The sequence below is a fragment of the Anas acuta genome, chromosome 4, assembly GCF_963932015.1.
Source record: "Anas acuta chromosome 4, bAnaAcu1.1, whole genome shotgun sequence".
Taxonomy (NCBI): Eukaryota; Metazoa; Chordata; class Aves; order Anseriformes; family Anatidae; genus Anas; species Anas acuta.
In genome coordinates this window covers 30,705,867-30,721,418 of record NC_088982.1, presented here as the reverse complement: position 1 = coordinate 30,721,418, position 15,552 = coordinate 30,705,867, and the positions used below count along the sequence as shown (strand labels likewise).

Here is a 15,552-nt window from a genome sequence, read left to right as displayed (position 1 = left end):
AACACTCACTAATCTGCAATTCTCTCCCTTCAAGCATTTCTAAAAAAACACCGTATTTACTATTCCCCATAGAGGCAGGATAGAAGCAGCTTAATAAATGTCATAAGCTCCATCACCTCATTACTAACTGCTCTTAGACCCTGGGGAGCCCAGGGACTGGACTTGATGATATTGTTTGGTAACTTGTATCACTTGTTTCCAGCACAGTTTTCAATATCACTGCCCATTTTAACTGTCAGAAAAAGAACCCAACTATCCCACTGCATTCTGTAGTGAAACATCAATGAGAAAGCATCATTTGGTGCCTGAAAATGATGCTTTCACCTAGATCTTCAACTTTTATTCACTCTTCTTTAGGCTATTTTTTTCCCATACACCAATAAAGCACGTTTTCCTTTGGCTATTCTCTTTTCAAGTCCTACGAGCCTTCCTCCGACATAATGCTGATAACTGAAGCTTCAGCTCTTCAGAGGACTCCCCCTACACTGAACAAGCCATCAGATAACAAAAACTGGCTTTGCAGCTACTTCAAGCCAGAGCATTGCAAGTCCAGGGTCTTCTCTAGCTGCTACTGGTAAGTACTGATGGATTCCCAAAAGAGCTGAGCACCACCACACCTTCCCCAGGCTTCTTCGTCTTTTCCTCACTTTCAAGTACACCCCAAAGGTAGGTTATCACAGGTAACTGGAGCGGGAGATTTATCCTTGGCAAAAAGGCCAACTGCAAAACAGATTGCTCTTCAGTATGGATCAGAAAAAAGACCTGTAAATTATTAAACACTGATTTCTCAGTGCAAGGTTACCATACCGATCAACTGTACTTACATATACACTCAACAGCCTTCTTGTGTCACTTAATACAGTGACATGTACACAAGAAAATTCCTGAAATATCTGACCAAATAGCAACTAGCAGCATTGTGAATATAAGTGAATAATCTGTATTAACCAACATCACCACAGCAATGCTCGTGCTGCTTTAAAGGATATATTTCTGTATTAACACCAGTGGGTCAATTATTAGCTCCCAGACCACTGGGAGGGATGGGCAGCACTGCACATGGGCAAGTTCATATTGTAATTTTTGGGAGTCCAACCTAGAGAAATAATGAAGAAATTTGAGAAATATCAAAGGAGCCACTGCAACTAGGTAGTTGCTGACTAGTTCTCTAAGGCAAACACTTCCAACACCTATGCAGGACACCAGGCAGTGTTGTTTCAATCATAACAGAACAGGAGCAAGGTCAGAGGATTGCAAGCAGAAGAAAATCCTCTTATCTCGGCCAGTAGACAACATCTAGTAATACATGCGCAAACTGATATCCCTCAGCAATGAGGAGCAATCCTTAATTAGAACAGATAGCTTTCCCCCCAAGACTTAAAGATAAGTTCCATGAGTGGGCTAACTTTCATCTGTGATAGCCATGCTAAGACTCTGCCCACTCTCACAGACTTTTGGATAGAACTACTCCCTGCCATTAAGCATAGCTTGTGAGATCATCTAGCAGCTGCAAAGAAACACCATGAAGAGCTGAGAGAGAAAAGGAAACATTGACAATACCTACACACTACAGAATTACACTCATGGAAACACCGAGCTACAGAAAAGCCTTCTTGCCCTCACCCCTGGTTCCATGACCCAGAGAAATCATACTGAAATGATATGTGACTGGCAGATAACTGCATTGTGAAAGGTATGGTGGTGCAACAAGAGAGTATAGACATCTGCATGTGGACAAAGCAGGAACAACACGGGATGTGCCAGGAAGATGCTGCACATAAAGGCATCCAGTAACAAGGGTGAAGTCAGGTCACACGTCAAGTCACACCAAGTAAACCCTTAGCCTCTTCACATAGAGCAGCATCCTTTCAAATCTGACTTCCCGTGTATCTCTGCTGCCTCATTTGGATGCTTCTCGCACTGACCTGTAAGTAAAATCACCCACAGTTGTCTTCATTCAGGGTTCCCAAAGTGCTGTCAACCCTGTCACTGAGCACGCTAGGCATTAAGAAGCTCTTGACAGTTCAGAGAATTACAGACCTGGGAGCATCATTATCTACGCTGCAGCCAAAAGCTGTTCAACTCATTTCCTGAAATCCAACATATTCCCCATGGAAGTACTCAAATTATAGCATCCTGACAGTTCCTTAGCTGTCCTCAGATACTGGTCACCGAAGCTGTGACCAAAGAAGACACAGAAAGCACTGGGCCTGGAATTTACAGAGTATAGGCAGGACAATACAAAGGCAACCGAGTTCATTTGCCTCTCATGCACCGCTCTGCAATGAGACGCGTGAACTAGAAGTGAAAATAAACACACTTACTGTTTGTATTAAAAATTCCCTTCATCTCATTAGGTGATTATTTAACAGGCAATTCCCACGAGCTCCATCAGAATGGTTGCCTCTTGTAAGATGCTTGGCAAAAAGCCTGAACATGGATGCATCCTGCTCCATAACTGGTGATCAAAAGCTACTATAAAGCCACTGGGAATAAGAGGCTAAAAACTGAATTCAGAGAGAGGCCTCCTCCAGGCTAAGGAGTGGTAGAAATTTCAGTCTAACAAGTACTTCCTTGGGCTTTGAAAACCAATGCAAGCAAAATGAAGGCACACAAGGTTAAGTGCTTTTAGAAAATTGTACTGTTTTAAAACCAGCATTGAGTGGACACAGCAATAAAGTCGACTAATGGGAAGCACATACAGCCAAGCGCCAAGACACAGAAAAGCAGGCAAAGATCTCTGGCTAAGAACTAGAGCACACTTGTGCACTTGTCCTCATATCCTTTCTTTTCTAATCTATTTGAGAAGAACCAGTACAACTCCTTTGAGGGGAATCCTGCCTTACAAACCTCTTGGAGTCCTCTGAAGCAGTGGACATGCAAAAAGATGATCTGGTTGACACAGTCTACTTGGATGTTTGAAAGCTGACTACTGAAGGCTTTCTAAGGAAACAACCTAGCAGTGGAATAAGAGAAAAGGCCCTTTTCAGGCTAAATGTTGCAAAAACTTAATTGTTTACTTCCATCCTTTATTTTCTATCTTTTAAACCAAGGGACATCAGTGGAGTGCTTGCTGGAGGTGTGCTGTTAAGCCCGGGGAAAACAGAAAGAGCAATTAGGAGAAAAAGCTTGATGATGATATGAAATCATCCAGCCTAAGGGAGAATCAACACCCTAACTAGCTATACAATGACTTCATGAGGTTTTGTGAGCAGGCAGCTGAAGGACAAAGTACAGCCAATGCAGAAAAATATAAACAGATATCTACGGGGAAAAAAATAAAAATCCTGCCTACCTATACAGATGAAATGAGCTTCAAGCAGACGACCGTCATTCAGCAGTGAGACTTCTGGCTTATAATATATGGTCTGGGCTGTTGCAACTACCTCCAAGTCAGTCCTGTTTTATTGTTTTCATACAAATTTTGGATTGTTATTCCAAAGCCAGCTTAAAACAAAGAACTACTGGCTGTTGTGGAGCAGTACCACATCCTTAACAATCTAAAGAATGTGCATGTCAGCCATTTACAAGTGTATTATCCTGATGTAACGTGGGCATTCATGGCCCACTTCTTCCCAGTGACCAAACAGAAGTGTAATTTATAGAGAAACATACAAGTTCAACATGCCATAAATACCATAAAGAAAAATTACAGATGCAGAAGAAATAGCAAGCTAAAAACCCTTTGCAATTTAAGTTACAAAATAGAGTTCAACGTCTTGCATAGCAATAATGTTACAGACAGCTTCTTAACTTTATTTAGAAAAAAAGTTAACAGGGAACATCGCTTTTCTACTGCAATTCAATAAAAAAAAAAAAAAGAAGCTTGGAAATTAAAGATTTCATTTATCCCAAGACTTAACACCCTCAAATACCTCATGAATTCATTGAAAAAGATGCATGGAGATCCCAAGCTAACACACCACCACACAGAAACTACTTTTAATATACAATTGTTGCCTGGATTTAAAGATAAAATAAATAAAAACACAAAACAATATTGGCAAGACAATTGAAAGCAACATGACTAGACATGATTCAGCTGAAGCACGAATGAGAGAATGCATGAGGAGGAAGACTCCTGCTATAATGAATGCCCTGGTGCTGAGTTCTCTCCCTTGATTTGGGAGGAAACTGATGGCTGCCACCTGTGCTCTGGGCAAGATGCTAGGTGTGCCAGCATGCAAACAGCAGCAAACACCCTGCAGGAGCATTACAGAGAATTTCTGAGCACCACAATTTAAAAAGCAAAACAAGATTTAGCCACCAAAGCACTAGAAGAAAATTCCTCTCACATGGTTCTGCCTGGAAAACCACACAAAACCGAAGATATAGTGGCTGCTATATAATCTACTACCAGCTCTTGTCTACTACTGTCAAAGGGTTTCACACATACTCCAGCTGCTTTTTTCCTGTTTGTTTTTATTCCAAGTCGTTTTAACAGCAAGTTTGGGGGTTTGGGGTTTTGTTTTTAATAGTTCATCCTAGTTCTTTTACTAAGTTTAAATGTAAGAAACCACATGCTACTGCCAAACGTGATGCTTACTTGTAAAAGGACTGAAACACAGCTAAAACTCAGATATGCAGACATTACTACTATTTGCCTTTTAGAAACTAATGTAGTGAATTCTGTGAGGGTTTAGTATGTCAGTTGGAGTGTAAAAAGTGACATTATCTGAAAATAGGCTGCCTTGGTGAGGCACATGTCACAAGTTCCTAGGAAAAGTCATGCAAAGAAGTCTCCTTTTTGATGTTAGTTTGTAATTCAGCATACGTATCTTGTGAGGCAGCCCAAGCTGACAGCTGATGCTGCTCCCACCAACTCTGCAGCCCTCTCCAGGGGTACACACCAGTGAAGATGTTGGCCTTGTTCCTGTGCCACTCACACACAGAGTGTGAAGAAAAGCACACCAGAACATCACATAGCAGAAACAGATCCTAGAAGATGAAATAGACAAACATGTTGCATGTTTCCAAAAGCAGAGTTACACTATAAGATGCTCTCTACCTGTCGGGAAGACTCATGAAAATGCAACACAGTTCCTCTTCCAGTAGATGGCCCTAAGAAAGGGGCTGAATTCTCAACTGAGGCAGCACTGCCCAGCCTCGGTGCTGCAACTGCTCAGTAAGAACTGAGCGAGGCTGGCTCTTACAACTTCACACGGATGGGCACCAAGCGAGCATCAGCTCCCCCACAGGAAGGATGCAAAGAAACCAACAAGCTTTACGCATCAAAAACTCTTAACTTGAAACACTGAGCTGCCTGTGATCCTCAAGCAGGTTTGCACTCCAAAGGAATTCAGGCTTTGAGCAGTCAAGACAGCCAGACATGGAAATGTTTAGGCAAGTAGCTTTGGCCAGACCTTCAGCTTCTGTACAGGTGAAACGCATACATTTGTGAAAGCTGCTTCCTTACCACAACAGAGCTCCTGCCGGTACCTTTTTCACCACTCGCCGTTCACTACGTAGGAGGTGGCCAGGAAGAAAATTCAGTCTAGTCCTTGGCGTGGGCCTGCAGTTCTCCTTTTACTTTGTTGCAGAGGAGTATTTCAGCTCAACACTATGGTTTTGCAAAAGATTGAAATGCTTGATATACTTCAGAGGAGGAAAGCTCCTTTGTTTTTCAGTTAATACAGAGTGGCTGAATTTCAGCCCTTTGAAGATGCATGCTCACATGGCACGTTAGCTGAAAGAAGATGCAGACATTTCAGCATCCCTGCCTTAGGCAAAGTTATGCCAAAAGGAAATAGGTATCAAATTCTTCATCAACAATTTCTCTTTTCTAGATATTTAGCACATCTTAACTAGGGTTTGTTTTTTTCTATTTATCTTGTCCAAAAGAAATCTGAACCAGCAGATTATGAGCTGCAGAAATCCACAGGCAAATCCATTTCCTGGACTCCAGTTTCTTTTGCCTGAAGATCACTTGCAAAATAACAAACCATCCCTCTGAAAAGGAAACATTTTCCAGCACCTACTTAAACACATTTCATTTATTTATTCCAAATATTTTCCCCAAACTATCCACAATTTATAAAGGAAAAAAAAAGGACCAATTTATTCTTAAGCAAAGAATGTTGATTACTCTGACACACTTCCAGGTGAAAAAACATTCCTGTTATTGTAACAAATTCACTGCCTAGAGTAGAAAGCCACCCAAACACACCTGGACCTCTTAAAAAAAAAAAACACATTTGATATTGTATTCAGGACATAAAGGACATAACACTTAGAATTATCAAAAACTGCTCAGGTGTGTGAGCAATTGGGGGACAGCTCTCAAGTACTGCAAACTGAATGGTCCCCAGATACGGTAAAAGTTGTGATGACATTTATTTCCTTCCTTATCAGGACATACAGGAAAGGGAAAAAAAAGGCATTAGAGATACATGATCATTTACAGAATTATAGTTGTTATTTGTCTGAAAGTGAAGACTGAAAATAGGTGAAATAGGCTTTATTTTCCTAGAGAAACTGAGCTTTAAAGAGGGTGGAAAACCTCTAAACAAGAGACTAGTGTAGGTGACAATATAAAGCAGGAGATGCAGAACAATTTTAAGCCTCGTAAGGGATAGAGACCACAGCCATCAGCACCTAGCACTGTTCTTAGACACAACCAACCAACTCATCTCCCACTGTTTAATTTTACTTTGTGCTTAAGAAGCAAGGGTGAAATAACACTCAAGCCCACTCCTTTCTATGGCTGGAACTCAGAAATTTCAAATCATGACAGAAGCACAAATTGCTACCAGACATCTGTATCCTCAACAAAAACCATCAAAGAGTCGGTTTTCTAAAAAACGGAGTAGGAGTTGCACTTGTCTCCTTCCTTCATTAGTCTGAGAAAGCATGCTGCTTTGTACTGAATGGCTAAGAACAGGATGCTGCTGCTGTTACAACAGCAAAACAAGTAATAAAAATGTAAAGAGAAAACTGTGGTCTCCATCCTGCTATCAGGTTTAGAGTCAGGAATGGGTCATCCTCCCCTTCCCACTAAGGTACTGGTTTAACAATCTCTAAAGGAGCGGGTGGAGAAGAAGAAACATGGAAAGAACATAAAGATGTCCAAAAAAGATATTTTCCCTGGGCCAGAAGGGCCACCATGAAATATTCATAAGGCTGTTCCAGATTGCTCTGTTTACCCGATCTTGAATTACTAAGACATGTGCAAGCTTCAAAAAAAAAAATTCAGCTCCGAGAAGCCTTCCAACACTGATATCAATCTAAATGTTATCTATGCATTATGGGCTTATAAAAAGGAGGAAGAACAGAAGAGGTCTAAGATACTCCTGCCATGGATTTTCTTGCACGTTCTCCAGTTCTTACTCACTCTGGTTGAGCCAAGAAGCAGAATGTCAGCCACGTGACTGAAGCCGTCCAGCCTCTAGTTCCAGCAAGTGCTAGGAGTGCAGAGGCATGTTGATAGGAAATATAATGAACCATACTTTTTCCATAACATCACAGCAAAAAAGAAAAAAAAAATCAGAGCTTAGTAATGGCTCTGGGGGAGATTTGTCAGGGGACAAAAGCAGGAGCGGCTCTGCGTCTGCAGGCCTAGGCTCTGCAAAGCCTCAATGGATCTTCTGTGGTTGATTCAAGGCAAAGGGGGGCACCTAGCTGCCTTCTACCATTTCAGCCTAGGAACAAGTAGGCTCCTTCCATACTTTTAATGCCAACTAAAAAGCCAGAAGTGTTTAAAACAGTTTTCCCTCAATCTAACCTGTGCCATAAGACACTAGCCACCCCAGCAATCTAAGAGCATCACACATCCCCTGTGTCCTTCCACTAAGGCAATTGGATGCACTTGCTAGCACAGTCCCTACCTTTGTCCTTTGTCTCTCCTCAGTGAAGACACTGTCCCTGTCCAAGCCCATATTCATTTATGAGCCACAATGGGAAAGGCAGGGACCTTCTGTGTTCACACCTTCCCAAATCACACCGCTTTCCTGAATACATTCGGGGATTTTAGAGAGGTCACTTCCTATGTTCCTCCATGAATCAACAGATCCATCCCTTTTCGCTTTTTCTGTCTGAAGGAGCATCTATGCGATACTCAGGAACAGCTTGACTCATAGAAGGGAAGTGCTCTGGAAGGAATTTCAGAGAGGTTGTCATTTAGCTCTTCAGTCTCTTCTTGGCAGCCACAGCTGATTCTACAAGGCTTGCACTGCGCAGAGTCACTCTAGCACGAGAAGGAGAAAGAAGGTTTGAAAGAGTCAAACTCCAGATTTGAAATCTGGGCACTGAACAAAGGCTTGCTTTTGACAGATTGCTCTTTTGCCTTTTTGTTTGCAAGAAGAGCCGTTAGACCACTGGCACACACGTGGAAGTCCCTAACCAACAATTTTGTTTTGAAGATGTTGCACTTAACATCATACATATCTAGTCGTTTGGGGATTTGGCATTTCCCACATCGCCAGGCATTGAAATACATTAGAAGTATTAAGTTACCATTAAGTACAGAGTCCTGAAGTTTACTATTTCCATTGAATTTCAGAACACTGAAGAACACTTTAAAAAAAAAGAGGACAGCTGCAGACCTACTATTGACCCATGTACAGAAACACTCATTTTCCAGCCTGTTTGTAGTAGGAACAGATTTTAATTAGACCTGTTTGTTTTCTTAAGAGGAAGATCCCTATGCATGATAACATGTTCTGTGGACAGAGGTGTTTCTGAGCCCAAACCCCCTGAGTGAAGGAACAGAGGAGTAGCACAAAGGGATCAGGCACCTGAAGGAAAGGTTAAATGAACTGTGCTCAGCAGGACGCTTGCTGAACATATGAAAGCAAACTGCTCTACAACTGTCTCAGGCTGAGAGCCTGCAGAAATGAAGCGAGCTCCCCCTTCTGCTCTGTTTCCTGCTTCCTATGATAAATGCTAAGGTACCTCCTGAATCAGGTAGGGCACAAGACAAAAGAGGAGAAGGTAACATCTGTCATGCAATAGCCTAACACACGGCTTGGGAACAGCTGGCTGCTAGGTTTCATTTCCTCCTCAGGAGGATGAAGCTTAAAGCTTTCTACCACCCAGGAGCATAGCCGAGCTCAGTCATTTGCTGCTGTGCCCCCAAGCTCCAAGGCTACCCTGCAGGCTATTTGCACAGAAGGAACATTTCTGGGTTCACCTCCCTGCTCCAAAGGCCAGTGCTTGTGTTTTAAGCCACAGAACAGCAGTTCTGGGAGAAATGCTGCTATCCAGGACACTCTCCCCTTCCCAGGCAAGCATCTAGACTGAGGGGCTACTAAATCGCCCTCATGCTCTTCTCAAGAGGGGAGGGGGAAAAAATAAATAAAAAATGAAAGGTACACATGAAAAAGATCCATTTCAGAGGACAGAGATCCAGCAATCCGTTCCAGAGCAGCCTGTACCTAGACACTATTTTTGCATTTCTCTGGTCAGGGATGTAAATATCCCTGTCCAGAGGTAGCCATGTGGCACTTCTAACGCCCTGCCTGAGTTTTTCAGCACTGATACTCTGAACAGAAGTAGCAGCCTTTCCTTCCACGAACAAAATTAACGAAGATAGTTCTAGTTGTTTGTTCTTCCTGCCTCCTCCTTGTCAGAGTCCATTCATACCACTAAACTGTCAGCCGAAGCTCAAGTGCTGTGAATCTTAAGTGGAGGGAGGCCCCTCCTGGCTGCATCGAGTAAGGCACCCAAACCCTGCAGCAGAGAGATGCAGGATTCCTGTCCAAAACATCTTCCTAGTTTCGGCCACTGCTTCTCGGCCAGTTTCAGCAGCTCCACGCATAGAGGACAGGAAACAGAGACAACTCAAAGCTATGGAATCCACCCCACGAGCAGGAGCAGTGTCAAAGACACCTTTCCAAGATGAACATGGGTAGAGCAGGAGTTGAAATGGAAGCGATGTGCAGTTTTATTTGTGCTGTTTAAAACTAAATCCTAGAGGTAGTGAAGACTCAGGTGCAATTCCAAAGTCACTTCATATACACATGAAAGCAGAGTAGCCCCTACATAAGCAGAAGCATTAATCCCACATAAAATGTGGCTAAGGATGTCATCAAGTCCATGCAGTGGGATCCAAGCTTCAAAACACGAAAGTAGTTGCAACCTATTGCTGCAACAGTGTCTTCAGTAAGAAGAGGGACTTATAACACTGGAAGGCAAAACTGTATGTGCAGTTGAGAGGAGTAACAGTTTTTTCCTGTCCTTTCTTCATTTAAAGAGACAGGCACTGATGTCAGCCAGAGTTTTACTTATTTTAGGATTTTTCAGATGAAAAAACACAGCTCCTCTCTAACATCAATATCACAGAAATTACAGGAAACTTTTCAGGAATGTGAGATTATCCCACCTCTGTCATTCAGGACAACAAAAAGAACCACCAGGAACCTCATCCGCATTTAGAGATGGTCTAATAAAAAATAAAAAGGAAAAAGTGTCACAAAATCCACTCTTGTTTCCAGTTTGCTGGTGTTAAAAAAAAAAAAAAAAAAAACCTAGGGCTCAACCCTCTTCAATTCAGATGCTAAGGGAACACACGTACACCTTTGTTGCTAAGAACAGAAGGCATTTTCTGCTTCTGAGTCTCAAGGTCTGCAGTTCACTTTTTATTATCCTGTTCCTTTGTTCTTAGCAAAAACACACCCAAGCCTAACACTGTGACTATGTCCACTTTTACTGGAAAAAGGGCAAAGGATTTTAAAGGAACTGATCTTTTACAGCCAGCCTCCCCCCACCAGCCCACCCAAATCCATTTTCTGCAACTTGTACGCATCTTATTTTCACCATTTGTAACAGAAGTCCTACCAACCCTACCAAGTATGTGCCTTAGCTGATGAGGCTATTTAACTAAGCAAGAGGCTTTTGGAAAGCTGAGGTAAAGATTCAGTAGAAAACAGTATCAGCAGTGAAAACACTTGAGGGAACACGTTGGCTCTTCTGATCAGGACAGCTTTGCAATACAGTAATAGCATGTCGCTACACCAAAGCTGCTTTTTCTACTGTTAGTCAAGACACAAAAATGCAGCCCTTGAGCAAACCGTGACCATTACATTTAAGCACGAACCAGAAAAAGAGAAGCGCCCAAAAAATGACCACCTTCTTTATGCTTAAGTTGGCTACTACTTGAAATCATCTGTTGATTTCTGTCTTGTTAGGTTGTTGTTACTCCACAGGTTCTAGGCTTAGTGCTCATTTGTTGCAATTTAGAGTTTCCCTGCTACTAAATTTGGTTTAAGGCAACCCCAGTTCCAAAAAATAAGCTTATGATTATTTAGTGTTACAGCTGCAGAAGCAGGAGGCACAACAGTAAGTCTGCCAACTAATGCAGCCTGCACTAAGTGTTTCGAACCACAGAGAGAGGAACTCCTAAAGTAAAATAGGAGTTATGGAAGCCCACTGCAGACAGAGCATCTGAGAGTTCTGGTTTTAGTTCTTCCCTCTGTCAATGCAATCTCTGTAAGACTAATACCCATCAGGAGTTTGGAAGCATGCTTTACAAGAACATTACAAGACCAACAAGTCAGCTGTTGGAGCTCAGTGTTTTCTCTCCTGATGTCATCAACCCAACACTGTCACCATCAGCTTCATTTGGCTGCACACAAACTGAGTACCAGCCACACGCAGTTGGAAGTTTAAACATGTAGGACAAAAAAGAAATCCTTTATGTCTGTATTCAGATAATTAAGCCTGCAATTCTGCAAAATGAGTTTCCCCATATAATGAAAAACAGTCAATTATTTGAAAAAAGCTTAAGTTATGCCTGAAATAGAAATTGTTACAGGACTGTACATGAAGTATGGTGTTAGCATAACTACTCTGTACATATGTTCTTAGCCCACAAACACTATGAAAGGCACTTGATTAATGCTGCTAAATTAGTAAGTGATAATTTTACTATAGTATGAAAGCAGAAGAGCACCACAGGAGGAAAAGATGGCTCAGCAGCTCTACTATTCACCTAGCCTCTTGATAAAGTATACGTTATTACAATGGTATACTTGTATAATTACTTAGAGCAAGGCACCAAAAATGTTGGCTATTTGGAAAAGGGAAGAGGTGTTTTTTGTGGATTTTATTGTTCTTTTTTCTTTTTTTTTCCTTCTCTCAAGAGGTATACAAACGGAAAAAACAGAAGACAAAACAGTTAAATGTGTTAACACTTACAGACTGGCTAAACAGAGTGAAAAAAGGCTACATAAAATGCATGGTGGAGGGAACCAGCCCCAAGATATGATGAGGTTTCTCTGCAAAGCACTGATTTCTCAGAGCAATTTGAGTTTTCTTGGAAAGCATGTGCTGTAGCTACACATGCTGTAACAAGTATGAGATGGCAAAAGCCAAAAGGAAAAAACAGCCTAGAAACCTACCATATGCACTGCTTGAACTTCCTTTGTCAGAGACTTTTGGAGATTACATCTACACTCTTTTCAAGGGCTTGGAAGAATAGAAGAGAAATAGCTGCCATAAAAGAGCAGACACCTTGTAATGATATCCAACCAGGCCCTCCTCCTGAGACAATTAAGACTTCCCAAGTGCTCATTCTCATAAGCCTAAGAGTGTTATGTTTCAGCTACACTACATTAAACATGCAGTCCCACGGCAACCTCGGTCTCCCTGATCTCAAGGAAACACTAGCAAGGGTTCAGGACTAGCTTACCTATTGCTGTTGACAGGAAAAGGACTATAGGCTACACGACTCAATCAACTCAATCCTCAAAGCCTAACAATGGCCCAGGAAAGAAAAGGTTTTCCCCTTCTCATATGCTACCTCCTTCCCATCAGTATGTTCACTGTACTGTAAATACTAATCACAGAAGTCTGACGTGTTAGAAAATTGCTATATCTTAGCTGCAGCTTCAAAAAGACAATCTGCCTATCAAAGCACGTTACTTTGTTCCCAAGCAGCAATATTTTGGTGTCTCAAACATACCTACCACCTTCAAACCATAGAATGTGCTGAGTTGGGAGGGACCCACAAGGATCACCAAGCCTAACTCCCAAGCAATGTAGCCGCCTCATTCCTCCTGCACATCCCTGACAGGTATTGGGAAGCAAGGGGAAGGATGTGGAGACACAATGCAATCCCTGCCACAAATGAGGCCTGACAGACAGGACTCTGCTTTTGGGGATGACTTCGTTTAAGGGAGAGAGTGGAAGGAATTCAGTAAGGGTGAAAGAACTTCCAGAAAGCTCCAGGGCAGGTGCCCAGTGAGGAGCACCATGGGCACACACTTACTTCTGAGAGGCTGATGCCATGAGTGCCGCTGCCGCTGCCTGCTGGGCCTCAAACTCCTCCCGCTGCAGCACATCCTTGGAGCCGATGAAGCCGAGCCTTGCCAGCTGCCGTGCCACCTCCTCGCTCTGCGGGAGGAAGAGGGATGTGGTCAGGGAGCAGTTTCAGCGCTGGACCCCAACTGCCCCCACTGACAACTTGAGCTGCAGGGACGCAGCTCTGCTCTGCACCCAGAGGAACCACCTCCCAGCAGTCCCCCACACTACCCTGCAGACATTCAGGCAAGCAGAGAAGGGCTCCTGGGCCCTTCCTTAGCTAGATAAAGTAATTGGGCAAAGCTGAAGGCAATCTGCCCAATACACCTGTGAAATCAGCTGCACCAAGGCAGGCAGAGCCGCAGGTAACCTGTGGGCTGTGCATCACTGGAGCCTAAGGAAGACCCAAAGGTACAGCTCTGCACCACCTCACCAAGAGGCCTTAGGCACTCTGTGTTGAATGCCACCACAGATGCTGGCAGATCCAAGACTCATCGGTCAGCAGCAAAGGAAGCACAGCAGCTGAAGGCCCGCAGGTTCCTTCCTGCATTGTTCCTTCCTGCACCTCACCTCAGGAAAGAACACGTGTCTTGCTTTTTATATGTCTGGCTGGAAAATGATTCCTGAGGTTAAATTAATCTCCACACAGCAGAGTAGCACTGATGAGTTCAGTGCTCAGGCAGTGAGGTATTTCCTCTCCAGGCTGGGGCACCTGATAAGCTGACAGGCAAAATGCCACAGGAAATACCTCCTGCCACTGCCACCCATCCAGGAGCTCTGGCCAACTTTTCAGGAGCTGCAGGAAAGCTGCCAGAAGAGGTCCAGGTTTCTTAGAGCCAAAAGAGGATAGGCAGGCCCTTTCTGAAAGCAAACCAGTAGGCAACGGTGACCGTTTCCAATACCTGTTACCTCTAAGCCTGTGACAGAAAACCTTTTGTGAATTAACCCAAAGCATTTTCCACTGAGCAATAGGCACTGTCATTTTTAGAGACCAGGTATTCAGCGGTCAGCACCAGCTGAGTATCACCATGATGTGACTTGTTCAACCACGCGCATCCCTCGCTATGATTCGGGCTAGAAGTCATGCTTCATAAGCAGTGGACACAGCAAGATCTTCCCCGTTTTGGTTAAAAAAACAGCGCAGCAGTGGCTCAAAGGCAGCACTGCACATCAGAGCCAGCCCCATTGCGTTCCCCTCATGTTGTACTTCTAGACAGAGGGGTGTTTCTTGCTGTCTTTGGCTTCTCTGGGTAGACCTCAGCTACCAAACTGCTGCTCACACAACAGGCTTCCTGGCCGTGACCTGCAACTTGAGGCTTGCTTCTGAGCTCCCAGAGCTTCTGCTGCACCGTGAGTTCTGCTGCCACATCCCATGCTCCGCTTCAGACTGAATTCAGCCCAGTTTGGGGGCTTACCTGCACACAGCGGCTGCACCACCTGCAAGTGGCTCACGCTGAGAGGAGCGGGGCAGTTACCAGACACCAAGCACCTCGCCAAGCAGCATTTTGCCAGCCCACCTCCCCTCAGGAGCCGAGCGCGGCTCCTCCACACACCCCCCGGGACCCTTCTGCCCGCTCCCGGCGCCTACCTCCAGGTAGTAGAGGTCCCTCGGCGTCACCTGCGCCTCCAGGTACTGCTCGTAGGAGACGAAGGGCTGCTCCGCCGGCTGCTCCTCCGGCTCCTCCGGCTCCTCCGGCAGCTCCTCCGGCGGCTGCTCCGGCGGCCCCTCAGCCATCGCGCCCTTCCCGCCCGCCGCTGTGGTAACGGCCGGCGCGAGGACGCCCCAACGGCCGCCGGCGGCACGGGAGGGGGGGGGGAGGCTGGTCGGTGCCCTTGCGCCTCTACCTTTTCTTATTTTGGGGCTTTTTCCTTTTTTTTTTTTCTTTTTTTTTTTTCTTTTTTTTTTCCATTTTGTCTTTGTTTTTACTTTTTTTTCTTTTTCTTTTTTTTTTTTTTTGCATTTTTCTTGCTTCTTTTTGCTGTTTTTCCCTTGTTTGCTTTTTTTTTTTTTGCCTTTTGCTTTTTACTTTTTTTATTTTTTTTCTGCTTCTTCCTATTATTTTTTCTTTTACTTTTTCACCCTTTTCCCCTCCATTGCCCTTTTTGCCCTTTTCCCTTTTTTCTTGCCTTTTCTTTATCCTATTCCTTACTTTTTTGCCTTTTTCCTCTTTTCTTCCCTTTTTTTTTTTGCGTTCTGCCCTACTTTTGTGTTTTTCTTTTATTTTTCTTTCTCATTTTCCTTTATTTTCCGTTATTTTCCTTTGCCTTTTTGCTTTATTTTTCCTTTCTTTCACTTTTTTTTTTCCCCATTTCAGT

The 15,552-nt window shown here is 43.6% G+C and overlaps 1 protein-coding gene across 7 annotated transcripts in view; it reads right to left on the bottom strand.

The window, feature by feature from the left end:
* The window catches only part of CFAP299 (cilia and flagella associated protein 299), a 208,855-nt gene extending 193,386 nt beyond the window's left edge, over positions 1-15,469 (bottom strand). For 2 of the 7 annotated variants that reach the window (XR_011096017.1, XM_068680476.1), the window contains exons 1-2: positions 14,825-15,469; positions 13,205-13,329 (exon numbers count right to left, since the gene is read on the bottom strand). Coding sequence is in view for 5 of the 7 variants with exons in the window: in XM_068680476.1 (XP_068536577.1) it covers positions 13,205-13,329; positions 14,825-14,971 (272 nt within the window). In the remaining 2 variants the exon portion in view is untranslated. The remainder of the gene's footprint in view (positions 1-13,204; positions 13,330-14,824) is intronic. The other 5 variants (XR_011096016.1, XM_068680472.1, XM_068680474.1 and 2 more) reach the window with 5 other exon arrangements.
* Between the last annotated feature and the right edge of the window lie 83 nt (positions 15,470-15,552).